The 26607-nt window shown below is 66.4% G+C and overlaps 4 protein-coding genes across 4 annotated transcripts; 3 read left to right on the top strand and 1 right to left on the bottom strand.

Moving 5' to 3' along the window:
- The first annotated feature begins 3999 nt into the window (after nt 1-3999).
- LOC138817587 (hematopoietic SH2 domain-containing protein-like) lies at nt 4000-6523 on the top strand. Its single transcript, XM_070008047.1, has 4 exons — nt 4000-4138; nt 4720-5002; nt 5340-5429; nt 6181-6523. Exons 2-4 carry the CDS (start codon nt 4872-4874, stop codon nt 6521-6523), a joined length of 564 nt encoding a protein of 187 aa, XP_069864148.1. The 5' UTR covers nt 4000-4138; nt 4720-4871.
- A 1871-nt stretch (nt 6524-8394) lies between these two features.
- On the bottom strand, nt 8395-12918 carry Cib3 (calcium and integrin binding family member 3). The gene is made up of 6 exons (XM_070008046.1): nt 12868-12918; nt 12654-12769; nt 10993-11104; nt 9335-9482; nt 8775-8970; nt 8395-8491 (listed from the first exon to the last, which is right to left on the bottom strand). Exons 1-6 carry the CDS (start codon nt 12916-12918, stop codon nt 8470-8472), a joined length of 645 nt encoding a protein of 214 aa, XP_069864147.1. The 3' UTR covers nt 8395-8469.
- A 2108-nt stretch (nt 12919-15026) lies between these two features.
- Nucleotides 15027-19321, top strand: LOC138817489 (protein FAM32A). The gene is made up of 4 exons (XM_070007885.1): nt 15027-15160; nt 15252-15393; nt 17854-17907; nt 18008-19321. The coding sequence occupies exons 1-4, from the start codon at nt 15084-15086 to the stop codon at nt 18074-18076; spliced, it is 342 nt and encodes a 113-aa protein (XP_069863986.1). The 5' UTR covers nt 15027-15083; the 3' UTR covers nt 18077-19321.
- Nucleotides 19322-20524: 1203 nt separating this feature from the next.
- Nucleotides 20525-24890, top strand: LOC138817874 (AP-1 complex subunit mu-1). Its single transcript, XM_070008648.1, has 11 exons — nt 20525-20682; nt 21211-21367; nt 21453-21520; nt 21901-22031; nt 22129-22276; nt 22713-22839; nt 22934-23076; nt 23153-23224; nt 23292-23450; nt 24497-24698; nt 24780-24890. Exons 1-11 carry the CDS (start codon nt 20641-20643, stop codon nt 24800-24802), a joined length of 1272 nt encoding a protein of 423 aa, XP_069864749.1. The 5' UTR covers nt 20525-20640; the 3' UTR covers nt 24803-24890.
- Nucleotides 24891-26607: the final 1717 nt, after the last annotated feature.

Raw genomic sequence — 26607 nt, 5'->3', positions numbered from 1 at the left:
CAAGGCTCAGGGTTACAGCCCTGCAAAGAGTAAGTTACAGCTTGTGGCTTTCAGCCATCCTTAGATAGCCATGTCGTTGTGTCCTGATAAACCATCATAAACGCTAGAAATACCCTAAGTAAAAATAATTCACTGGCACCAGTGCCTCACACCCGTCATCCTAACTACTCAGGAAGCTGAGTTCCGAGGATCAGGTTTCAAGGCCAGACCAGACAGGATGAACCACCAGAAAACCAGAAGTGGTGCTGTGGCTCAAGTGGTAGAGCACTCGCCTTGAGCTGAAGAGCTGAGGGACAGAGCCCAGGCCCAGAGTTCAAACCTCACAACCGACAAAACAATGTATTGGGAGGCAGAGATTCGAAGATTGAGGCCAAACCGACCCCTCCCAGAAAAAAAGACCTCAGTGTTAGAAATAACTTGGCAGTGGCTGGGAAGGTGGCTTAGTGGTAGAGTGATCACCTAGCATGCATGAAGCCCTCGGTTCGATTCTTCAGTACACATACACAGAAAAGCCAGAAGTGGGGCTGTGGCTTGAGCAAAAGAAGCTCAGAGACAGTGCCCAGGCCCTGAGTTCAAGACCCAGGACTCACACAGAAATAGCTCAGGATGTTGGGGTGTCATGGGGGACGCTAACTCCACGAGGCCCTTTGCAGGAGGGGCGCCATCAGCCAAAACCCTGTTGTGCAGCACACAACAGGAAGACCGCTCCCTTTTTATCCCTAACCAGGCCTCGCCCACACCTCTTCCCCCATTGGCTGACCTCAGGCCCTTCTATCCCCATTGGCTGAGCTCAGGCCCCTCTACCCTCCATTGGCTGAGCTCAGATCCACAATCTGCAAAAGGATGTGGCTTAACTTAAGGAGCTTTCTTTACCTTTTGGTCGCTGCTGGAACTCGGCCTCGGTGCCATCTCTGAGCTTTTTCCCACAGGGCGAGCGCTCTGCTACTCAGCCACAGCTCCACTTCTTGTTTTCCCTTGGGTAATTGGAGATAAGAGTCACAGAATTTCCTACCTGGGCTTGCTTCCAACCTGGATCCCCAGGTCTCCGCTTCCTGAGTGGCTAGGATCACAGGCGTGAGCCACCACGCCTGGCTTGGGCTTCCAGAAGTGTCCAAGGGGATGCCTTCATGAAAAGCACTCAGGAAAAGTTGGTAACTAAAGTGTAATTCATGAGGGCCAAGTCACCTGGCCAAAGCCAGAACCTTCAGAAAAGCAGTTCCCTGAGGGTTAAAAAGGAAGCAAAGTGCTTGGGTGCACAGCACCCAGCAAGCCTGGGGGCCCGGCTGCACAGGAGGCAGAGGTTGTCGGGGGCAGGGCATGGAACACTGTCTACACAGTAACTAAAGCTGGAAGGGCCGGGGCCTGGCTGGGGGGTAGAGCGCCTCCCTTTGAAGGCTGAGTCCCTCAGTTCCAGTCCCAGCACCACCTAGAAGAATATTGAATTCACCGGGTGCCAGTGGCGCATCCCTGATCCCAGCTATTCAACAGGCTGAGGTTTGAGGATCGCAGTTCAAAGCCAGCCCGGGCAGGAAAGTCCACGAGACGCTTATCTGCAACTAACCAGGAAAACAGGGAAATGGAACTGTGGCTCAAGTGGTAGAGGGCTAACCTTGAATAGAAAGCTCAGGAATAGCACCCAGGTCTACAGTTCAGGTCCCAAGACTGGCAAAAAGAAAACGCTGAATTCATGTTGTATATCGAGTGCCTCAAACGCTTGGGAGTTGAGCAAATTGGGAGACATAATGCCTTGCTTACACTAAAGAGAAGTGATTTTTTTCTTTTTCTTTTTTTTTAGTTGGTCGTGGGGTTTGAACTCTGGGCTAAGGCAGGCGCTGTCCCTTTACCACTTGAGCCCCAGCGCCACGTCCAGTTTTCTGGTGGTTTATTGATCAGAGTCTCAGACTTTCCTGCCTGGGCTGGCTTTGAACCTCGATCCTCAGATCTCAGCTTCCTGAATAGCTAGGATGACAGGCGGGAGCCACCAGCGCCCGGCTTGATTTCTTGACTGCTGTACTAAGGGTGAAAAATGTGTGTGTGTGTGTGTGTGTGTGTGACGAGTTTGCATATCAACAGCCCCACACTTACATGTAATAGTTTCAGTTTATTAAGCACTTCAAATACCATCAGTACCAATCACTGACTCCTTCGCCTAGTCCTACTGAGCGAGCCCACGTCCGCCGTGGGCATCCTCGGGCTGCTCCGGGTCGCTGGCCGGCCGGGGCGGGTCAGCGGAGGGAGGGTCGGGCCAATGTGGAGACACCGCGCTCGCTCGGGGAGGCTGACTCACTGGCCCCCGCTGCCCGGGTGTCTGTATGTTCATTTCTGCCAGTCTGAGTACCGGGGTTACCTTGGTGACGGCTTGGCTGCTGGTCAGGTCTGGTGATGGATGAGGGCTGGTTGGGCTCCCCCGGTGTGTTCTTACCACCCCTCCCATAGTTCTATCTTCTAACTCCTACTTTAACTTTTCATGTTCTTTCCAGCACACATGCACTCAATATATCTATTGAATAGCCTACCAGAGCACCACACATCATGTCAGTATTTAATAGCACACTATGTCATGTTCAGCAGCATGCTATGTCAGTATTCTCATATTCACTACCGGGACATTGTGTATTTTCAGACAGGGCCTTTGTACCCCAGGCTGGCTTTGAACTCACAACCCTGTTACAACCCAAGGTGACCAGCAGCTGAAACCGGACAATGAAACTGGGTTTGGGGCACAGAGGGAGGCCTGAGCCTCTCACCAGCAACAGACGCCCCAAGGTCCAGTTCACAGGGCCTTTATTGATTTAGGTTCGCAGAGTCTTTAGGGATTTAGGGATGGGAGCAATCTCTGAAGTTAGAGAAACCACCGTGAAGCAGTGACCTCCAGATCTTAAGAAGCCCTGGCCAGGCTGGAAAAACCGCAATTTGCATAACAAGCCTTTATCTAACGCCAAGATCTGGGAAGCTTTGGATTCTGATTAACTCCCTTTTAGGGGAGAGCGGAGGATGTCAAGAATGTCAGGATCAGTTGGTCTTTCTTGGGCCACTCCTGGCTTTCTGAGAGTCAAACAACTGGCATTCCAGGTCTTTGGAACCCACAGATCCCCTCACAACCCTCAGCCTCTGCGGGCCTGCTATTACAGGTGTGACCCCCAGGCCCGGCTTGTTTCCCTCCTCTGGCTTCTAACAGTGTCTTCTCCAGCGGGTTTGCCCTGCCCTGCAGGTGAATGAATCATTTGAGTCAGTGGATGAGAGTTGGTGAATGAACTCAGGAGATTGAATGAGTGACCGGATGATAGACTGGATGGATGAGTGAGCCAAGAGCGGATAAACGAGACACTGAGTTAGTGAATGAATGGATGAGTGGGATGCTCACAGAACAGCAGAGCAGATCCGGTTGCTGTGGCCACTGGCCCTTTGGGAGGTGAGTGTCCCCTCCCCTTCCAGCCCCTCCCCAGGCACCCAAGGCGAGCCCAAACCTACTGGGTGAGCCCACAGCCCAGAGGCTTCTGACAGAGCTGGGGATCTAAGCTCACAGCTGTCACCCCAGCTGCTCGGACGGCTGATGTGAGCACTGCAGTTCAAGGCCAGCCTTGGTAACCTTTACAGGACCCCCATCTGGACAAAGACACGGGCACGGTAGCGCAGGTCTGTCATCCTGGGACACAATTTAGAGACAAGGCTGGAAGGGGGAGCGGCCGCTGGAGGTGCAGCAAGGCCCTGAGTTCAAACCCCGCATGGAAGAGGAGCATGAAGAAAATGCCAGCCTGCTAGATTCAGGGGTGCCGAACCAGAGCCCCGAGAGGCTGAGCCTCAACCTCATGCTCGCGGGGGGGGGGGGGGGGGGGGGAGGCAGGGCTGAGTCCCCCGGGGTTACCCTGCCCCACTGGGCGGAGGAGGAAGTGGCTTGCTTGTGGGTGCCTGGGCCCCGCCCGCGGGCGCAAGATCCTGCAGTTGGGCTGGGGGGGTGGTTGCGATGCCCTGGGTGTTGGGGTCACCCGCAGGCTCCCGTCTGCTGGCATCCAGGACACGTGGGCACGCCATCAAGGTCTGGGCTCTGGCCCTGCCCCGGCCTCACCTGCACCCCAGGAAGTGGCTGTGCTGCTGACGTTCACCCCCAGAATCGAAACCCAGCGCCCAGCACCTCCAGGTACACAGGCTCGGCCTGGGGGGCCCGGGGAGCAGGGGTGGCTGGGGCGGAGAGGACATTACTATAATCGCAGGCCAGAGGCTGGAGAGTTGAGGCCAGCTTGGGGTCACAGTGCACCCCACCTCAAATAGTTCCCCAAAGGAAGCCCAGCGAGGAAGGCAGCAGGAGGGAGCTGTGCGGGCCTGGCCCCCCTGTGGGTTTTTGTCCTGGGGCTTGAACTCAGGGCCGGGGCACTGTCCCTGAGCTGCTTTTGCTCAAGGCTCGCGCTCTACCACTTGAGCCACAGCGCCACTCACGTCCAGCTTTTTCTGCTTATGGGGGGCTGAGGAATGGACCCCAGGGCCTCATGCGTGCGAGGCGAGCGCTCTACCGCTGAGCCACCTTCCCAGCCCCGACCCTGGGTTTGTTTTCCTCCCTCTGGGGCTTTGTGGCCCCCGACCAGACCCAGGCCTCGTTGCCTCGCCACCGCCTCTCCCAGGGAGGAGGCGGCTGGAGGCCATGGATTCAATCAAACCGTGGCCTCCTTCGTGCCCGTGGCCTCCGCCACCTTCAGAAACCTTGTTCTTGTTTTTTCCTTTGAGACAAGGCCTCGCTGCAAAGCCCCTGGCGAGGCCTGGGACTCCGGGATTGCAGGCGGCCCAGCCCGGCTCGGCCGAGCCCCAGCCCTGGGGCACCGTGTGCGGCGTCCCGCCCGGGGCCGCGCGTGACTCCCGGCCCGCAGGAGGCGCCCGTGATGGAAGCCGGGAAGCCACCCCGGCCACCCCCGCCGCTGCCCCCACGGCTGGACTGGTTCGTGCGCACGCAGGTGGCCCAGCTGACCGCCGAGGGGATCCCCGAGTGGTTCCACGGGACCATCTCCCGAGAGTGAGCCCCCCCCCCCCCGCACAGCGCCACTTCCGGTCTCCTGGTGGTCCCACGGACTGTCCTGCCCGGGCTGGCTTCGAACCCTGAGTCGCTGGGATGACGGGCGGGAGCAGCAGTGCCCAGCTCCAATCCACTGTCGCCCCTTGCCCCCAGCCCACCAGTGCGGGACTGGAGGCATTCAGGAGGTGAAAGGTCACCCTCGGGCGGGTGTCCCCTTCCATCTGGGCTTGTGACTTCCTTGGTGCGAAGGCCTGTGCTCCCCCGCCCCACAGCCTCCGAGGCCGGGCGGGGGGGGGCGACTGGACCCCGCATCTCCTCGCTGTGGGCGCCTTTCTAGGGCCGCGGAGAAGCTGCTGGAGCCCCTGCCCGCGGGGTCCTTCCTCATCCGGGTCAGCCACAGCCACGTGGGCTACACTCTCTCCTGCAGGTAAGGCTGGGCTGGGCGGGGCTAGGGTGAGTGGGGCGGGGCTAGGGTGAACTGGGCGGGGCGGGGCTAGGGTAAACTGGGTGGAGTGGGGCGGGGCTAGGGTGAACTGGGCGGAGTGGGGCGGGGCTAGGGTGAACTGGGCGGGGCGGGGCTAGGGTGAACTGGGCGGGGCGGGGCGGGGCTAGGGTGAACTGGGATGGGCGGGGCTAGGGTGAACTGGGATGGGCGGGGCTAGGGTGAACTGGGATGGGCGGGGCTTGGGTGACCTGGGCGGGGCTAGGGTGAACTGGGGTGGGCGGGGCTAGGGTGAACTGGGATGGGCGGGGCTAGGGTGAACTGGGGTGGGCGGGGCTTGGGTGACCTGGGCGGGGCTTGGGTGACCTGGGCGGGGCAGGGGCCGGGCGGGGCGGGGGGGCCCCAGGCCTCCTCCCCAGCCGCACAGTCTCCCCAGCACTGATGTGGAGAGACCCGGGCCGGGGAGCAGACCGAGCAGGCCGGCCTCTGGCTGCGATCCTCCTCATCTGTCACCTCTGGGCCAAGGCCAAACCCCGCATCTGGCAGTTAGGTAAACTGAGGACCATCGGGCCCGGAAAGCCGGCTCTGGGGACCGAGCCACGGGCAGCCACCGTCTCCCCGGGGAGCAGCTCGGGGTGGCAGTGTCACACGGGGAAACTGAGGCATGGCAGCCGGGACACGGGGGGCAGCGGGCAGCCCGGCGTGGACGCGACCCCCGCCCCGCGTGCCCCCGCAGAGCCCCGGGCTGCTGCCGCCACTTCATGGTGAAGATGCTGGACGACGGCCGCGTCTCCGGCCCCGACGGGGAGGCCCACGCCTCGCTGGACGCCCTGGTCACCCACCACCGGCGGACCCCGCTGCGGCCCCACGGGGACCTACTCACCGAGGCCTGCCCCTCCCTCCTGACCCCACTCGCCCCCGTCTCCCCCCTCCCCGCCCCGGACCACGGCTCCAGGGCTGAGGCTCAGAGGGCGTGGCCGGCCCGAGCGGCGGTGGGTAGGACTTACCTGGCGGCAGGGACGGGTGGGCGTGGCCTGCCTGAGGCCCGGCAGTGGGCGGGACCTCCCCTATACCACTAGGTGGGCTGGCGAGCGTGAGGCCCAAGCTTTGGGCGGGGCCTATATGCCCTACAAGGCCCGGTGGGTGTGGCCTGTTTGAGGCCCATCTGTGGGCGGAACTTACAGTCCCTATGAGACTCCATGGGCAGGCGGGCCTCAGATCCAGTGGGGGCGGGCTCGTCTCCCTAGGAGACCGGGAGTTGGGCGGGGCGTATCTCCCTATAAGGCTCGGTGGGCGTGGCCTAGGCCCCGGCCCTCCCGGGTGGGGAGTGCAATCCGACTCCCCCCGGCGGTGGGGTCCCCCCGCCTCCCCCTGCGGAGCTGACCCCCGCTCCCCTGCAGGAGGACGCCGCACACGCCGACTACGCCGACCTCCTCCTGCAGTGGCGCGCGCTGTCCGCGGGCATCCCTGCCCCGGGGCCCGAGGAGGTAGGCGCGGGGTGCCGGCACCCGCACGGGTCTACGGCGCAGCCCGGGAGTTCGCCAGCCTCGCCGGGGCGCCATGCCCGGCCCGGGGCCGGGGGACGCACGGCTGCGGGGTCAGGCTGGGAGCCCCGCCCCATCTCGAGGGTGACCGAGGCCCCCAGCCCCCTCTTCCGTTTCAGGGTCCCCGGACGCCAGCGGCGAGCCCTCCGCGGTTGGAGCCCTCGTCCCCCGGCCCCCCGCAAGGCGCCCTGGCGCGGAGCAGGCGGACGCTGTGGCGGAGCCTGCGGGCGCCGTCCGAGGCGGGCGGGAGCCGCCCCGCGCCCGCCGCCCCGCCGCCGCCCCGGGGCTCGGGGGCCTGGCCGGACGGCGCGGGGCCCCCACGCCCGCGGGGGGCCGCGAACCCCGGCCGCGCCGCCGCCAGGACCCGCAGCTGGAGCGAGGTGGGCGCGGCGGTCAGCCGCTGGCAGCGCGCGCTGGCCCGGGCCTGGTCCAACCCCGCGCCCGGGCCGCGGCCCCCGGAGGCCCCGCTCCCCGAGGAGTACCGGCGCCCGCCGCCCTTCGCCCCCGGCTACGAGGCGGCCGCGCCCGTGCCGCACGCGGGGCGGTGACGTCGGCCGCCCCGGGTCAGCGCAGCGACCCCGCGCCCCGCGCCCGGAACTCCGCTGGCCCGACCCAGCCCTGGCGCATTCATTGTCCGCCCCGCAGATGAAAACAAGACCGCGACTCAGCCCTGGTGCCTGGAGTGCGTGTCCACGCGTGATTCCCACGCTGGGCGGTGCTCTGGTGGGTGCGGGGGCAGCGTGCGGGTCGCGGGGCCGGCGTGTGGGGTGCGCCGGGAGCGAGCTCCCGCACAGACGCCGCCCTGCTCCACGAACCGCGCGGATGTGGGGATCCCCGGGTGTGGGGGTCCTGGCGCCTCCCCGATGCGGGGGGCGGGGCGGCTGTTCCCTGACTTCCGTGAGCGCCTCCACCCCGCAGCCTGGAGGGGCGGCTGCAGCCGGGGCCCTTCACTCCCGCCAGCTTTGAGGGTCTCAGTCGCGCTCAGGCGGGGTGGGGTGCGGGGCTCCCCCAGTTCCCCGGATGCAGAGGCCCCGCCACGGTCCCGGCCACGCCGCGGGCTGCGATCGCATCTGTTTTAGATTTAAGATAAAAAAAAAAAGTTCCCAGGCTGGAAAGGTGGCTCAGTGGTAGAGCGCTTGCCTTGCATGCCTGAAGCCCTGGGTTCGAATCCTCAGCACCACATAAGCAAAAAAGCCGGAAGTGGCGCTGTGGCTCAAGTGGTAGAGCGCTGGCCTTGAGCTGAAGAGCTGAGGGACAGCGCCCAGACCCAGAGTTCAGGCCCCACGACCGGACCCAAAAAAAAAAAAAAAAAAAAAAGTTCCCAGCGCTGGGGAGGCCGAGAAGGGAGGATCAAAACTTCCCGGGGGGGGGGGGCAGGGGTGGGTGGAAGGAGGGATGGACGGACAGACAGAGCGCCCAGCCAGCCAGCAGGTGTGACTGTTTATTCTGAGTCTCCCCGGCCCGGCCTCTCCTCGTGGGCGTCAGATGCGGATGTGGAAGGTGCTGTGGACACAGGAGCGGAGTGGTCACCGCACACCGAGGCCGCCCCTCCGTCGTCCTGCTCAGACCCCTCCCAGGATGGGGTGGCAGGGGGCGGAGCCAGCCCCGCCAGGCCCTTTCCCGGAGGCCACACAGGGTGCAGCGGGATCTGGGGGCCTGGGGGCTGGCTGCGGGTGCGCGAGCGGATGTGGGGTGCAGCGGGATCTGGGGGCTGGCTCCGGGTGCGTGAGCGGATGTGGGGTGCAGCGGGATCTGGGGGGGCTGCCCCCAGCGCACTCAGCGTCACCTGAGGAAGTCGGGCGCCCGCAGGATCATGTTCTGGAAGTCCTCCAGCGACAGCCGCCCGTCGTGGTCCCCATCAGCCTCGTCCAGAACCTTCTCGCACACCAGCCGCACCTCCTCAGGGCTCAGCTCGCCCCGCGTCAGCCTCCGCACCGTCTGCTCCAGGTCCCCCGCGCAGATGTAGTCGTCGTCGTTGAAGTCTGTGGAGCACACGGGAGGCCGGGCTGGGGATCGAACCCGGACCCCCTTGCTAGCCTGCTGCTGTCCCACTTGAGCCACAGCGCCACTGCCGGCTTTTTCTGCTTATGTGGTGCTGAGGACTCGAACCCAGGGCCTCATGCATGCGAGGCAAGCGCTCTACCACTGAGCCACCTTCCCAGCCCTTCGGGCTTCCTAGGAGAAAGACTCGGGGCTGGGGTGCGGTCGTGTGCGGTGGCACCCGGCCCCGGGGGCGAGGCCCCGCCGGAAGGGCTGAGCGCGGGGCAGGATGCCCAGAGGGCGCGGGGGCGCGGGGCACCAGGGACTTGGGGGAGCCACGGACACCAGCCCCCCCCCCTTGCCCACCGTAGATTCTGAAAGCGTAGTAGGCCTTCAGGTCCCGGGGCGCCATCTCGCTCATCACAGAGAACATGTCCAGGAAGTCGTCCAGGGTCATGTGACCGTCGCCCTCCTCGGAGAAGACCTGGGCGATCCTCTGGCGGAAGGGGTTGTCCTGGGGACCGGAAGGACCCGGCTGTGCGCCCGCCTGGGCCCCTCAGCCCCAGCGCTGAGCCCGGCCCGCCCCGAGGTCCCTGCCCGGCGTGGGGGCTCCGGTGAGCAGGTGACCCAATCACAGTGAGTCACTCACCTGCTCGCTGTGATTGGCTCCTGGCTGGCACGTGACCACTGATCGAGCACACATAAGCGCTCACCTGGCACATGTGATTGGCTCCTGGAAGGAACGAGCTTCTCCAAGGGGCTCATCACTGAGTCGGCTGCTTACTGCTGATTGGCTTTCAGATAGGCGCACGAGCCAAAGTGACCAATCAGAGCTTCTCATTCACCTGTCTACTGTGATTGGCTCTTGGATGGGCATGTGACTCAAACTGACCCATCAGCGATCCTCACCCGGTACTTGTGATTGGCTCTTAAAAGGACATGTTTCTCAAAGGGACCAACCAGAGCGACTCATTCATTTTCTATCTGTGATTGGCTCGTGGATGGATACATGACTCAGACTGACCAATCAGAGGCTGCCTGAGCGGGAAGCCTTGTCCTGAGAGGAGCTGGGAGGTGCAGGAGAGTCCTGAGCCCACATGGAGGCCCTGGCTCCAGCCGCACGGACACTGGCTGTGCGCCTGGACTTTTACTTGGTTTCTGGCGTCCCAATCCATTCAGCTCCCCGTCAGTGAGCTTTTCATCATTCACAATAAAGTGCAACCAGCCCAGGGGCCTGTCCTCATCCTCAGATCCGTAACCACGCGTCAGAAACACTAAGGGCATCAGCACCAAAAGTACAAGCTCTTTCCTGTGTGCATGGCAGTCCTGGGGCTCCATCGGGGCCTGGGCGCCATGTCTGAGCCTTAGCTCTACCACTTGAGTCACAGCTCCATTTCTGACTTTTCTTGGAAGTTAATTGGAGATACAAAGTTCAGGAGCTGGGCACCAGTGGCTCACCTGTCGTCCTAGCTACTCAGGAGGCTGAGAGCTGAGGATCACAGTTCAAAGCCAGCCCGGGCAGGAAAGTCCGTGAGACTCTTATCTCCAATAAACCACCAGAAAATCCGAAGTGAGGGGCTGGGAAGGTGGCTCTGTGGTAGAGTGCTTGCCTTGCATGCATGAGGCCCGGGGTTCCATTCCTCAGCACCATATACAAAGAAAACCCTGAAATGGTGCTGTGGCTCAAGTGGTAGAGCGCTAGCCTTGAGATGAAGAGCTGAGGGACAGCACCCAGGCCCAGAGTTCAGACCCCACAACTGACCAAAAAAAAAAGAATCTCATGGACTTTCTTGCTGGGGCTGGCTTCAAACTTCAATCCTCAGATCTCAGCCTCCTGAGTGGTTGGGATTACAAGCGTGAGCCCAGGTGCCCGGCCTCCCTCCTGCCTGTTCATTTCAGCCTTGTTCTCCGTGGCTGTGTGCTTGAACCATCTGTGAGGTGGAATGGCCGCAGGACCCTCACAGGGCTGCGATGGGACGTCATCTCTACTCTGTGGTTGCGCCCGGCCTGTGATGTGGACATACCTTCAGCTCTGGCATGCTCCCAATGAGCTCGTACGGCACCTTCACGCGGGGGCCGCTGGTGTAGTCCAGGGGCACGAGCTGTGGGGCCAGGTCCTGGTAGCGGTAGAAGAGCCTGCAGGGAGAGTGGGAAGGGGCAGAGCTGCCACCTTCTGGCAAGGGACCCACCCTCCCCTCTCCATCCCGACGCCGCCCTCCCCTCCCTAGGTTACATCAGGAGCCACAGGACTTGGTGATATTCTTGTTTGTCATCCCAGCTACTCAGGAGGCTGAGATCTGAGGATCATAGTTCAAAGCCAGCCTGGGCAGGAAAGTCTGTGAAACTATGATCTCTAATAAACCACCAGAAAACTAGAAGTGGTGCTGTGACTCAAGTGGTAGGGCACCAGCCTTAAGCAAGAAGAGCTCAGGGACAGCGCCCAGGCACCACGTTCAAGCCCCACCACTCACAAAAAAAAAAAAAAAAGTAAACATGGAAAGTGTTTTAAGAAGCACTGGAAGGCCGGGCGCTGGTGGCTCACGCCTGTAATCCTAGCTACTCAGGAGGCTGAGATCTGAGGATCGAGGTTCAAAGCCAGCCCGGGCAGGAGAGACCGTGAGACTCCTATCTCCAATAAAACCACCAGAAAACCGGAAGTGGCGCTGTAGCTCAAGTGGTAGAGTGCTCGCCTTGAGCTGAAGAGCTAAGGGACAGCGCCCAGGCCCAGAGTTCAAGCCCCACGACCGACAAAAAAAAAAAAAAAAAAAAAAAAGCAGCACTGGAAGCACAGCTCCTATGTGACCGGTGGAGTCCCACTGGCAGCTGTCTTGGGCCGGGCTGAGCCATCTCAGAAGACTTTGAGATTCCCAATCTATCAGGGCAATGGGAGCTTCTGGAGGACATGGTATCTAAGCCCTTGAGAGAAGGATCTAGAACCTCAGTCAGTCCTGAATTCTGGTTCCCTCAAGCTCCCTAAATTTCAGCTTCTGAGTGGCTGATTAGGTGACTTGGTTTCCCTGTCTGACAACGGACCAAGGTCCAGCCTTGGATCTGGTGGGGGGAAGGCTCTGCCCGTGACGCCTGACCCGAGGTCAGCTTGTCTTGCCTCAGTTTCCCTGGCAGTAACCTGATCGTGATGGCCAGGGTGACCCGGTCAACTGTCCCCCACACACAATGGTGCTGCCCGGCCAAGCGTGTGCCCATCAATAATCAATGCTCTCTGCCCACCGGCCGCACCTGCCCGCCCTGCCTCCCCCAGCCTGCCAGCTTGGGTTTCACAGCTGTGAGTTCATGGGTCGAGGTCTCTAAACAAAGGCCCGCAGGCCGAGGGTGTCCACCTCGCAGGACCCACGCCAGGGACCCTCACAGGCTGCAAGCCCCCCTGTCGCGGCGCCACCCTGCCCAGGGCTGGGCTCAGGCCTCTCCTGGCTCTCTACCCACCATGGCTCCCGGCCATCCTGGGAGAAAGGCCCGGTGCCTTCCACAGCGTGAAGGCCGTGGCGCGGCCCTCCCTGCCCCCCCTTCCCGGCCCAGCGCTCCACCTCCGTGAGGCCTTGCCTTCTTGGGCCCTGTCAAATCACTACTCAGATCGGGCGCCTTGGCACACGCCTGCAATCCCAGCCTGCTGGAGGCCGAGGTGGGAGGAAGACATCCCCCTCTCCCGGCCCCCGAGACACAGACTCACCGCATGATCTCCTTCTTGGTGAAGAAGGTGCAGTCCTGTGGGGAGAAATGTCGGCCAAACCCGGACCTGGCTCTGGAGTTGGGGTTCACGGTCCCCGCCACCATCCCCCCCACGCCCTGGGTCCACTCAGCACTCGGTGGGGACCTCAGGCTGGCCGCACACACAGATCCGGGGGTGCTGTCCCCCTGCGGGGCCCCCGGCCAGGCCACCACACCTGGTACTCCTCCAGTTGCGCTGCGGTGAACACGCTCTGCGTGCCGCCCATGCCGGCCACCTTGGCCTCGTGCACAGCACTGCACTGGGCAGCCCTGCAGCCCGGCCGCACCCGCCTCACCCCCTGCTGCCCGGGCTCAGGTTACAGGCAAGCCCTCTGGGCAAAAGTGTGCAGGTATCTCCGGCTGGGGAGGGGAGGGCACCAAAGTGACCCCTAGATCCTGCGAGACTCCAGGCCCCAGCCCTTGGGGGACTGGCCTGGGCGGTGAGCCACTCGGCGCTGTGTGGCCCTGGGGAGGGGGCCGCACATCCGGCCTGGGCACTGTCCCTGAGCTTTTGTCAGTTCAAAGCTGGCACACTACCACTTGAACCACAGCACCCCTTCTGGCTTTTTGGTGGCTGGTGGGAGATAAGACTCTCCTAGACTTTGCTGCCCAGCTTGGCTTTGAACTGTGATCCTCAGATCTGGGCCTCCTGGGCAGCGGAGATGACCTCTGGAGCCCAAGCGCCCGCTGTGGGGCCCTGCAGCGGGGTTCCCCTCCCACCTATCCAAAGCCGGGCACCGGGCTTGTCCCCAGGCCCCAACCCTCAGTCTCAGTCCACCGGGCCTCAGGTCCCGGCAGGAGGCAGTCGCTTGGTGCCCCCTGCTGGCCAGGCCGGGAATGGCCGTCACTCTGCCCTCTCACTTCTGCTCCCTTCTGTTGGAGAGGTGTGGCTGTGCCGCTGGCCTGGAACTTGCCATCCTCCTGCTTCAGCCTCTCAAGCCCTGGGATTACGGGCCTGTGCCACCATCCCCAGCGAGCTTGGCAGTGTCTTCCTGACCCCTGGAGGATGGATGAACAGGACTCAGTGAAGCTCACCGCGGCTCCACTCCGAGCGGCTCCAAACTGGACAAGAGCCCGGAGTCTGTCAGCAGGTGGGTGGATACACAGGATGGCTTTCTCCACACAATGAATGCCCCATCGTCACACCCACCAGAAGCATCTCACACGTCCGGCTCAGACAGGAAAGTCCAGACCAATCAGAACAGGTCAGGAGCTGTCCAGGGACCTGGGGGTGGAAGGGGGGGGGCAAAGCTGAGCCAGGAATGAAGAAGGGCGATGGAATGTTCTAGATCTTGACGGTGGAGGTGCCCGTAGGTATGTAAACATGTCAGTGAGAGTGTGTTTTAGATAATCGCCACTTTGTCTTGCATTACAGTGTTCTTTAGAGCGGTCCCCACAGTCCTAACGCCTCACCCCCAAAGCACTTCTGTTCTCTTCCCCTCATCTCAATCCCCAAAACTGCTTTCCACACATCCTTCAATGATTTCATCGATTTCTCACAGGGAAAGCAGCTGGTGGAGTCCTGGGGTCTGGGCTTCAGGCCTAGGAAACTTGATTGGAATCACTAAGGCCCAGGGTACATTCCAGCACCTTCCACCCACGTCTCCAGAATGAGGCCTCTGCCTGACCGGGTAATCTTTCTTCTCTCTCTTCACGGTGTTGCGCTCTGAACTCAAGGCCCCTGAATTTGCTGGACAGATGCTCTACTACTTAGCCACACACCACCCCCAGAGTTTCTTTTCTTCTTTTTGTCAGTCGTGGGGCCTGCCTGAACTCTGGGCCTGGGCGCTGTCCCTCAGCTCTTCAGCTCAAGAGCCACAGCGCCACTTCCAGTTTTTCCTGCTTATGTGGTGCTGAGGAATCGAACCCAGGGCCTCATGCATGCCAGGCGAGCGCTCCACCACGGAGCCACCTTCCCAGCCGTCTTTGTTCTACTTCTTTGTGCCAATGGTGCGCTGGGCCTTGAACTGAAGGCCCGCGTGCCGCCCTGAGCTTTTGCACCCAAGGCTGGTGCTCGACCACCTGAGCCAGCGGCTCAGTCTCCAACTTTCTGGTGGTTCAGTGGAGATAAGCGTCTCGCGGCCTTTCCTGCCCGAGCTGGCTTTGAACCGCGGTCCTCAGGTCTCAGCCTGCTCAGCAATTAAAAGAAAAAGAAACGGATAACCCCTGGCCTGAGCGGGGAGAAAGCGGAAGTGGGAGTCCGGACAGGAAGTGTGGCCGGAGCCACGGTGCGGCGTCGACCACGCCCCCAAAGGAAGTGTGGCAGCAGCCTGGCGGGACGTCTAGGCGGGCCAATCAGGAAGCAGCGGGGGCGGGCGCTCCGGCACAAATAGCGTCCGCAAACCGGAAGAAGCGCGGAGTCGTCGCGGGTCGGGCCTGGCAGCGCGGCGCCATGGCGGCGGCGTACGAGCAGGTGCAGAAGGGGCCGCTGAGGCTGAAGGGCGGCGCCGAGGTCGGCGTGACCAAGCGGTGAGGCCCGCGGCCCCCTCCGTCCCCTCGGCCCTCGGGGCCCGCGCCGCGGCCCCTGACCCGCTCGGCCCCGCCTCTCTCTCGCTCCCAGGAAGAAGAAGAAGAAGGACAAGGACACGGCGAAGCTTCTCGAAGCCATGGGCTCCAGCAAGAAGAGCGAGGAGGAGAAGCGGCGCGGCCCGGACCCGCGGACGCCGGCGCAGGCGGCCTTCGAGAAGATGCAGGAGAAGCGGGTGCGGGGCGGCGCGGGGCGGCGCGGGGCGGCGCGGGGCGGCGCGGGGCGGCGCGGGGCGGCGCGGGGCGGCGCGGGGCGGCGCGGGGCGGCGCGGGGCGGCGCGGGGCGGCGCGGGGCGGCGCGGGGCGGAGGGGTGGGCGGGGCGGCGCGGGGTGGAGGGGTGGGCGGGGCCGGCGCGGGGCGGCGGGGTGGGCGGGGCGGCGCGGGGCGGAGGGGTGGGCGGGGCGGCGCGGGGCGGAGGGGTGGGCGGGGCCGGCGCGGGGCGGCGGGGCCGGCGCGGGGCGGCGCGGGGTGGAGGGGTGGGCGGGGCCGGCGCGGGGCGGCGGGGGTGGGCGGGACGGCGGGGCCGGCGCGGGGCGGAGGGGTGGGCGGGGTGTCGGGGCCGGCGCGGGGCGGAGGGGTGGGCGGGGTGTCGGGGCCGGCGCGGGGCGGAGGGGTGGGCGGGGCGGCGGGGCCGGCGCGGGGCGGAGGGGTGGGCGGGGCGGCGGGGCCGGCGCGGGGCGGAGGGGTGGGCGGGGCGGCGGGGCCGGCGCGGGGCGGAGGGGTGGGCGGGGCGGCGGGGCGGAGGGGTGGGCGGGGCGGCGGGGCCGGCGCGGGGCGGAGGGGTGGGCGGGGCGGCGGGGCCGGCGCGGGGCGGAGGGGTGGGCGGGGCGGCGGGGCCGGCGCGGGGCGGAGGGGTGGGCGGGGCGGGCGGGGACGGCGCGGGGCGGGCGGGGCCGGCGCGGGGCGGCGGGGGCGGGCGGGGACGGCGCGGGGCCCGGAAACCGGACGCCCCGAGGGGACCCCAAGACCCGGGACAGCCTGGGGGGGCCGGGGCTGCGGTCCGTTGGCGGGCATCGCCTGTCTGTGTTCGCCGGGCCTCAGTTTCCCTGTGTGACTTCGGGTGGTGGCTTCGGTTTGTGGGCGTGCGTGTCTGTCTGTCTGTCTCCTGGGGTTTGAGCTCAGGGCCTGGGTGTTTTTAGTCAAGGCTGGCGGGCGCCCTACCACTGGAACCACACAGCTCTACTTCCACCTTGTTCTTGGTGCTTCATTGGAGATAAGGGCCTTGCCGACTGTGTCTTCCTTGGGCTGACTTTCAACCGAGATCCTCAGATCTCAGCCTTGTCAGTAGATGGGATTACAGGCGTGAGCCAGTGGCGCCCTGCTTGGGATAATCTCATTCTGTTGAGTAGATAGAATTACAGATTTTTTTGGGGGGGGGGTTGGGGAGTCGGTCGTGGGGCTTGAACTCTGGGCCTGGGCACTGTCCCTCAGCTCTTCAGCTCAAGGCTAGCGCTCTACCACTTGAGCCACAGTGCCACTTCGTTTTCTGGTGGTTTATGGAATTGAGTCTCATGGACTTACCTGCCTGGGCTGGCTTTGAATGGTGATCCTCACATCTCAGCCTCCTGAGTAGCTGGGATGACAGGCATGAGCCACCGGCACCAGGCTTCCCAGCCCCTTTAATATTTTTGTTAAATTCTACATTGAGATAATCTCTGTAAAGCTTTTTTTTTTTTTCTTTATTTTTCTGGTGCTGGTATTGGGGATTGAACTCAGGCGCGCAAGCTTTTGCTTTGCTCTTTTTAACCCTGTTGTTTGAACCACACCTGCACCTCAGCTTTTTGCCGGCTAATGGGAGTTGAGTGTCTGTAGGGCCAGCTGGGATCTGAGGTTGGTTACTCTTAGCCTCCTCAGGAAGGAAGGTAGGCTGAGCCACAGCGCCAGGTCTTGCTAGGGTTCGTCTACACCCCTGGGGTCCAGTGGGGCCTTTGGCCACCGAGTCTCCCCTCTGTTCAACCTTTGCAGCCTGCACGGGCTGTGTGGCGTTGCCGGACACGTCGGCCCCCGTGCCTCCTGAGGGCTTCTCTGTATTGCTTTCCATGCTGGTGCTCACCAGGCTCGCAGGGTGGCCGGGGCTGCCTGAAGGCAGGTGGCGTGCATGGGTGAAGCGGAGTTGGGCCTGGTGTGTGCGGCGCAGAGCCCTGTTGTCCCTGCTGGTGTTTCCCAGCAGGTTTGGACCCACAGTTGTCTGTGGCAGGTGATCGGTCGTGTGTGGCCGTCCTGAAATAACCCACAGTGTGCGCAGAGCCTGTGATGGCAACGAGAGGGCTGTTTGCCCCTCCCCCCCACAGGTCCCACGTGTGGGTGGGTTTAGTCCCTAGTGAAGCATTCACTGGCCCTCCCGGGCAGCACCACTGACAGATGGCATCAGTGGCTGCAGCCCCGTCCCCCCCCTGCTGTCTGCTGGGGCCGTGGGCTTGGGGTGTCCTGCCAGTCTTCGGGCAGGGCCATCAGCCTAAGGCCCTGTTGCTGCTCTTTCTGCTGCCCACAGCTGGGGGCAAAGGGCACCAAGCCGTCTGCTGGAGGGCAGGCCTGGTGGACAGCCAGCCCTCCACTGACCGGGCTTTCCATGGCTTCCAGCTCCCAGGCCCATCTGCTCATCTCCCCACCCCCATCTTCTGTCTTCTCTCTGCAGCAAATGGAGAGGATCCTGAAGAAAGCATCGAAAACCCACAAACAGAGAGTGGAGGTGAGGTGGGGGCAAAGCCAGGGCCCCTGGGCTATGGGGGCCCCTGGGGAGGGGGGTGGGCGCCCTCCTGATGCCAGCCCTGCTGCTTCCTGCTTCCCAGGACTTCAACAGACACCTGGACACACTGACCGAGCACTACGACATCCCCAAAGTCAGCTGGACCAAGTAGAGCGGCCGTCCACTCCCAGCCGCCCAGCCTCCTTCAGACTCCTGCACCCCTCCCTCCCATTCCCCACTGCCCAACCTCCTCCAGACTCCCGGCCTCCATCCCACACCCCTCCCTCCCAGCCTCCTCCAGACTCCTAGCCTCCATCCTACACCGCTCCCTCTCAGACTCCTGGCCTCCATCCTGCACCCCTCCCTCCCAGATTCCCAGCCTCCATCCTACACACCCCTTTCCATCGAGGCTTCGGGATCTGAAAGAGCCCTTGGCAGTTCTCAGGGGAAAGCTGGCCTTACCCGCCTGAAGGGTCCTTTTGAGGTGGGATCCTGTGAAGAGGCCCAGTGAGCTGCCCGCCAGGTGAAAAGGAGACTCTCACAGGCCTCCTCCACGGGCGGCCTCCAAGACCACCCCCACCGACCACTTCCCACCAACGTGTGACTCCCCGCCCAGGCTCCCACAGGCAGCCCGCGGGCAGAGCTGCCACCCAAGACAAGGGCTGGCCCTTCCCTGCCCATCACCGCCATGACGGACCTCCCTGATGCAGGGATCAGTGGGGTGAGGACTGCGGCCGAGCCACCAGCCACCCGCGACCCAGGCCCAGTATGCACGCAGCTGCCCGCTGTGTGGGGTCGCGTGGCTTCCTGGCCTGAAGACAGTGACAGGACACTGAGAGGACAGAGAGAGTCAGAGCAGGTGATGCTCGGGGCCTGGGCCCAGCCCTGGACGACCGGGGTCTTTGAGGGCCTCCAGCTACCGTGTGGCGGGACTGTACCTGCTGCTGACAGACCCTGAACCAGTCAGCGGCCCCGGATAAAGCCTCAGGCTGTGTGTAACCTGCATAATAAAGCCTGCCAGAGCTTCCAGAAGGCCACCAAGTACTGTCCACCACGCGGTGTGGTGCTGAACCTGTGTGTGCAACTCCCTGGGCTATTTTGGGCAAGGCCAGTGCTCTACCACTTTGAGCCGTAGCTCCACTTTCAGTTTTCTGGTGGTTATTGCAAATAAGGGTCTCTCAGATTTTCCTGCCTGTGCTTGCTTTGAACCACGATCCTCAGATCTCAGGCTCCTGAGAGGCTGGCATTACAGACATGAGCCACTGCCTGCCTCCTGGTGGAGCTGTTCTGTGGTAGGCACCTAAGGGAGATGGCAGGTGCTTGGGACTGGTCTTCCGTACTGTACACCCTTTGAGTTTGGGATATTTGCATATTGAATATGTGCATATGTGTAATGAGATATGTTTTTTAATTGTCATGAGGCTTTCATGTGTAATTGTTTGCATCCTATTTTGGGTTTGGAACCGTTTGGGCTTAAGGGTGGCCGCTCCATACTCTGATTAGAAGAGTTCATTTTGAGGGGCTGGGAAGGTGGCTCAGTGGTAGAGCGCTTGCCTTGCATGCCTGAGGCCCTGGGTTTGATTCCTTAGCACCACATAGACAAAAAAAAAAAAGCTGGAAGTGGCGCTGTGGCTCAAGTGGTAGAGCGCTGGCCTTGAGCTGAAGAGCTGAGGGACAGCGCCCAGGCCCAGAGTTCAGGCCCCACGACCAGACCCCCCCCCCCAAAAAAAAGGGTTTATTTTGATGCTTTTATTATTGAGCTGATTGCTGTGTTGCTCTGGCTGGCCTGAATCCCCAGACGCTCGTGCCTCGGTTCCCGAGTGCTGGGATCACATGCAGGACTGCCCCCTGCCCCCCCCCCACTCCACACTGGCAACCCCCGGCCCGTGGCTGCGGGCGGCTCAGGCCTGTCACCCTGGCCACTCAGGAGGGGCTGAGGTCTGAGCAGGAAAGACGGCGGGTAGCGCGGGGTGAGCCGAGGTGCGGGGCTAGCCCTGAGCAGCCCGCGCGACGCCAGCAGAACGAGCGAAAGGGCGGCCACCGCGGCTGCGATGGGGGGCTCGCCGCCGCCTCCGGGCTCCCGGAGCCTGCGCACGGGAGGCGTTTCCGCCGCCCGCATTGGTGGCCGGCGCGGGTGGCTCGCGCCCGGCACCCGCTACTCAGGAGGTCGCGGTTCAAAGCCAGCCCGGGCAGGAAAGTCCCGAGACGCTGAGCCCGGGCCGGCCGCCGGCTGCGCGGGCCCGGCCCGGCCTCAGCTCGGCGGCCGCCTCCCACGCAGGGGAGCTGGGAGTCGGGGCGCCACGCCCCGGCCGCCGTTCGCGAGGCTGCGGCGGGGCCGCGCTCCTCACGTCCAGGGCCCACGCGCGGGGGCCAGGCCCCGCACCGGTGACTCGCGGCCTGGCGCCGGCGGCCCCGCCCCAGGCTCGCCGCGGTCCGCGCTGCCGCCGCGGCCGGGGCTCGGGCTGCGCAGGCCCCGTCGACTCCTCCCCGCCCCCCCGAATCCACTTCCGGGATGCCAGCGGAGCGGGCGCACTGCGCCTGCGTGCCGGCGGCCTCGCGCAGGCGCGTCGCCTGGGCCCCGCCCCAGCCGGACATAACGGTCCGCGCGCCGCTCTCCGAACCGGAAGTGCCGGCGAGGTGTCGCGGGGCGCGCCCGGCTTCGCTCAGCGCCCGGCAGGCAGTCCGCGCCGCCGCCGCCGCCGCTCTCGGCCGCCGCCGGGGTCCCCCGCCGCCGCCATGTCCGCCAGCGCCGTCTACGTGCTGGACCTGAAGGGCAAGGTACGGCAGCCCCCGCCCCGCGCGTCGCCGGGCGGCGGCGCAGGCCCGGGGCTCGCGGGGACCGTCCCGGGGCCGCGGCCGCCCGGGGGCGCGCCCCGTTGCTAGGCAGCGCCGCCGCTGTCGCTAGGCGACCGCCCCGCCCCTCCCCTCCCCGCGTGCCTAGGTCGGGGCTGGGGGAGGGCCGGAAGCCCCAGGCGGGCGCCGGGGACCCCGCGACCTTTGACCCGCGGCGGGCCCGCGGCCCTCCCGTCGCACTGTAACCTCGGAGGGCCGGCCGGTCTCCGGGCGGGCGGGCGGGCGTGGCGGGGGCCCGGGCCGGGCCGCACCGCCGGGGCGTGTGCGGGGCTGGGCTCGAACCCGGGGCCTGCGCGCCGACCCGAGCCGCGGCGCCGCTCCCGGCTCCCGCGGGGCGCGGGCGTTCCCGCGCGGGCCGGCTGCGAACCGCCGGCCTCGCCTCGGCCTCCCGAAGCTGGGGTTGCGGGCGGGGCCGGCGGGGGACGCCGTGGAACCCGCCGGCGCCGCCCGCAGGTGCTGATCTGCCGGAACTACCGCGGGGACGTGGACATGGCGGAGGTGGAGCACTTCATGCCGTCGCTCATGGAGAAGGAGGAGGAGGGCGCGCTCTCGCCGATCCTGGCGCACGGCGCCGTGCGCTTCATGTGGATCAAGCACAACAACCTCTACCGCATCCGCGCGGGGCGGGGCGGGGCGGGGCGGGGCGGCCTGGGGGCCACGCGGGGCGGCCGGAAGGCTCCTTGACCTTGGCGCAGTGGTGGCCACGTCCAAGAAGAACGCGTGCGTGTCTCTGGTCTTCTCCTTCCTTTACAAGGTGGTGCAGGTGAGCGGCCGGCGGGGCGGGGCGGGGGGCCCTGCGCGCGTGGACGGGGCGGGGCGGGGGGCCCTGCGCGCGTGGACGGGGTGGGGCGGGGGGCCCTGCGCGCGTGGACGCGGCGGGGCGGGGCGGGGGGCCCTGCGCGCGTGGACGCGGCGGGGCGGGGGGCCCTGCGCGCGTGGACGCGGCGGGGCGGGGCGGGGCGGGGGGCCCTGCGCGCGTGGACGCGGCAGGGCGGGGCGGGGCGGGGGGCCCTGCGCGCGTGGACGCGGCGGGGCGGGCGGGGGGGCCCTGCGCGCGTGGACGCGGCGGGGCGGGCGGGGGGGCCCTGCGCGCGTGGACGCGGCGGGACCGTCCGGGCCGAGCTGAGGGCGCTGCGTGCGCAGGTGTTCTCCGAGTACTTCAAGGAGCTGGAGGAGGAGAGCATCCGCGACAACTTTGTCATCATCTACGAGCTGCTGGACGAGCTCATGGACTTCGGGTACCCGCAGACCACCGACAGCAAGATCCTGCAGGAGTGAGTGCCCCGGCCCCAGCCCGCCGCCCCGGCCCCAGCCCGCTGCCCCGACCCCGGCCCCAGCCCGCCGCTCCTGACCCCGGCCGCCCACCCGCAGGTACATCACCCAGGAGGGCCACAAGCTGGAGACTGGGGCGCCGCGGCCGCCCGCCACCGTCACCAACGCCGTGTCCTGGCGCTCCGAGGGCATCAAGTACCGCAAGAACGAGGTGTTCCTCGACGTCATCGAGTCTGTCAACCTCCTGGTAGGCCTCTGCGCGCGCGCGGGCTCGGCCTGCCTGGTCGAAGCTCGCGTGGGCTCGGTCCCGAGGCGCTGGTGTGCTGCTCCCGCGTGACCCTTTGTGGTGTTTGTTTATTGGCTCGGTTTGTTTACGTGTTTGCCGGTCCTGGGGCCTGAACTCAGGTCCTGGTGCTCCACCACCGCAGCCAGGCGCCCGCGCAGCGCTTTGCGGCTCATGGGTTAACCGTCTTCCCTGCCCGGGCTGGCTGTGAGCCGCGGTCCTCGGTAGCTGGGGCTGCAGGCGCGCGCCCCGGGGCCACTCGTTCCCAGCTGCGCCGCTCGGGCCCGGCCCGTGGGCTGTCCACTCGCGGGGTCCGGGCCCAGGCCGACCCCTCGCTCCGCGGCGCCCTTGAGCCCCACTCCGCGGCAGACACGGCCGGCTTCCCGTGCCTGCGCCCCAGGTCAGTGCCAACGGCAACGTGCTGCGCAGCGAGATCGTGGGCTCCATCAAGATGCGGGTGTTCCTGTCGGGCATGCCCGAGCTGCGGCTGGGCCTCAACGACAAGGTCCTGTTCGACAACACGGGCCGTGAGTCCCGGGCGGCGGGGCCGGCGGGGCGGGGCCTGGGGCGGGGCTCTGCGCCGGGGCGGGGCCGGCCCTGACCCCGCCCTCCCGTCCCCAGGCGGCAAGAGCAAGTCGGTGGAGCTGGAGGACGTGAAGTTCCATCAGTGCGTGAGGCTCTCGCGCTTCGAGAACGACCGCACCATCTCCTTCATCCCGCCGGACGGCGAGTTCGAGCTCATGTCCTACCGCCTCAACACGCACGTGAGTGCCCCGCGCCCCCGCCCGCGCCTCGGTTTCTCCTCCGCAGCAACGCAAAGCCCCATCCCGGCCTCCGCAGGTGAAGCCGCTGATCTGGATCGAGTCGGTGATCGAGAAGCACTCGCACAGCCGCATCGAGTACATGATCAAGGTGGGGGGGCCGCACCCGGGCAGGGGAGGGGCGGGGGGGGCGGGCCTCACCCCACCCCTCCCCTCAGGCCAAGAGCCAGTTCAAGCGGCGCTCGACGGCCAACAACGTGGAGATCCACATCCCCGTGCCCAACGACGCCGACTCGCCCAAGTTCAAGACCACCGTGGGCAGCGTCAAGTGGGTCCCGGAGAACAGCGACATCGTGTGGTCCATCAAGTCCTTCCCGGTGAGGCTCCGCAGCCCGCCCTCCCCCGCCACACACACACCCGCCCTCCCCACACACATACACACACACACCCTCCCCCCCACACACACACCCCTGCCCTCCCCACACACACACCCGCCCTCCCCCCCCACACACACCCGCCCTCCCCACACACACACCCTGCCCTCCACACACACCCCTGCCCTCCCCACACACACACCCTGCCCTCCACACACACCCCTGCCCTCCCCACACACACACCCTGCCCTCCACACACACATACACACACACACCCTCCCCCCACACACACCCCCGCCCTCCCCACACACACACCCTGCCCTCCCCACACACACACCCTGCCCTCCCCACACACACCCCCGCCCTCCCCCCCACACACCCCCGCCCTCCCCACACACACACCCTGCCCTCCCCACACACACCCCCGCCCTCCCCCCCCACACCCGCCCTCCCCACACACACCCCCGCCCTCCCCACACACACACCCGCCCTCCCCCCCCACACACACCCGCCCTCCCCACACACACACCCTGCCCTCCACACACACCCCTGCCCTCCCCACACACACACCCTGCCCTCCACACACACCCCTGCCCTCCCCACACACACCCCCTGCCCTCCACACACACACACCCGCCCTCCCCACACACACCCATGCCCTCCCCACACACACACCCTGCCCTCCACACACACACACACACACACACCCCGCCCTCCCCACACACACACCCTGCCCTCCACTCACACACACCCGCCCTCCCCACACACACCCCCGCCCTCCCCCCCCACACCCGCCCTCCCCACACACATACACACACCCGCCCTCCCCCCCACACACACCCACCCTCCACACACACACCCCGCCCTCCCCACACACACACCCTGCCCTCCACACACACACCCCGCCCTCCCCCCCCACACACCCTCCCCACACACACCCTACCCTCCACACACACACACCCGCCCCACACACACCCTCCCCACACACACACCCGCCCTCCCCCCACACACACACACACCTGCCCCCCGCTCTGACTCCCCGACCGCAGGGTGGCAAGGAGTACCTGATGCGCGCCCACTTCGGGCTGCCCAGCGTGGAGGCGGAGGACAAGGAGGGGAAGCCGCCCATCAGCGTCAAGTTCGAGATCCCCTACTTCACCACGTCGGGCATCCAGGTGCGCTACCTGAAGATCATCGAGAAGAGCGGCTACCAGGCGCTGCCCTGGGTGCGCTACATCACCCAGAACGGAGGTGAGCGGCGGGGCCGGGGTGCGCGGGGAGGGGCCCCCCCCCGCCCTTGGGCCCCTGTGACCCCGTGACCTCGCCCCCCAGATTACCAGCTCCGCACGCAGTGAGCTGCCCGACGCCTGCCTCCACCGCGCTGCGGACGCCGCGGCCCCGCGCTCCTGGGGCCGCCTCGGACCTCGCGGGCTCGGGGTCCCCTTGGGGTCCCCGCCTTGCCTCTGTGTGTTTGTTGCCATGTCGCCCTCCCACCCAGCGTCCCGCACCCCAGCCCGCCGCCAACCAGCGCTTGGTGGGCTTGGTGGCTCGGGGCCCGGCCCCGCGAGGGGAGCATGGCGCCGGCCGTGGCTGCCCGTGCCCCGGCCCCGGCCCCGGCCCCGGCCCCGGCCCCGGCCGCAGCAGTGTGCCCCGGCCCCGGCCCTGGCCCCGGCCGCAGCAGTGTGCCCCGGCCCCGGCCCCGGCCCCGGCCGCAGCAGTGTGCCCCGGCCCCGGCCCCGGCCCGAGGGGCGCGTCCGCCGGGCAGCGCCCGCATTAAACACGTTCACCGCCTCCGCCTGCGCCTCCATCGCCTGCGCCCGCCCCGCGCGCCCCACCGCGGCCCCGCGGCTCAGGCCGCCACCCCGGCCGCCCGGGAGGCCGGAGCCGGACCCAGCCCGGCGGCGCCGAGGAGCCAGCGAGAGCCCGAGGGGGCCGCGGCCCGGCGGTAGAGCACCGGCCTTACCGAGGCCGCCGGGCCGAGCTCGACCCCGCCCCGACTCCGGTCAAGTGGCGTCGCCCTGGCCCCGGGAGCCGCCGTGGCCGCCAGAGGGCGCGCGCGGCCGCGGCCGCGTTCTCACCTCGAGGGCTGCAGCCCGCAGCGGCCATCGCCGCCAGAACCCGCCCGCCCGCCCGCCCCCTCGGGCGGCGACCCCGCCGCGCCGTCCCTGCCCTCGCGTTCCCTCAGTGCGGGGCCGGCGCCGTCCCTGAGCCGCGGCGCTACCGAGGGCTTTCTGCGGGCCACTGAGGTCGGGTCGCCAGCCCGGACTCCGCCGCGGGCCGCGGGCCGCGGGCCCCAACCCCCGCGAGCGAGAGGGCGGCGGCGGGGGCCTCGCTGAACATAAGGCGGGCGCGGGGTGCGGGGGTGCGGGGGTCGGGATCCAGCGGGGGCGTCGCGGGGAGGCGGACCCGCGCCGCTCTGTCAGCAGAGCTTTCTGCTGCGGGCCTCGGCCCGGCCCCTCCCCGCCCCCAGACCCGCCTCCGCCTCTCCGGCCCCGCCCCCAGACCCGACTCCGCCTCTCCGGCCCTGCCCCCAGACCCGACTCCGCCTCTCCGGCCCCGCCCCCAGACCCGCCTCCGCCTCTCCGGCCCTGCCCCAGACCCGCCTCTCCGGCCCCGCCCTCAGACCCGCCTCCGTCTCTCCGGCCCCGCCCTCAGACCCGCCTCCGCCTCTCCGGCCCCGCCCTCAGACCCGCCTCCGCAGGCCCCGGCCCCGCCCCCAGACCCGCCTCCGCAGACTCCGGCCCCGCTTCCGCAGACCCCAGACCCGACTCCGCAGGCCCCGGCCCCGCCCCCAGACCCGCCTCCGCAGGCCCCGGCCCCGCCCCCAGATCCGGCCCCGCCCCCGGCCCCGACTCCGCCTCCCCGGCCCCGCCTCCGCAGACCCCGGCCCCGCCTCCCCGGCCCGCCGCTATCGCAGGAAACACCTTGGGCCCCGCCGCGGCGGACATTCCGGGAGCCGCTATGTAAACCGCTGCGTCCCGGCCCGGCCTCGCCGTGCGGGGCCTCAGTTTCCCCTCAGCCCCGCTTGAGTCTGGTCTCAAGTCCCGCGGGCTCCGCACATGGGGCTTCCCACGTCCGAAGCCCGCGTGGCCTCGGGCCCGGCGGCGCGCGGAGGCTCGGGCCGGGGACTCCAGTGGAACAGCAAAACGCTGGAGGCGGC

Source organism: Dipodomys merriami, unplaced genomic scaffold, assembly GCF_024711535.1.
Source record: "Dipodomys merriami isolate MVZ:Mamm:240054 unplaced genomic scaffold, mDipMer1.0.p SCAF_70, whole genome shotgun sequence".
In the NCBI taxonomy this organism is placed as follows: Eukaryota; Metazoa; Chordata; class Mammalia; order Rodentia; family Heteromyidae; genus Dipodomys; species Dipodomys merriami.
The sequence above is the reverse complement of the archived record's forward strand: the minus strand, read 5'-3'. Positions and strand labels throughout refer to the sequence as shown.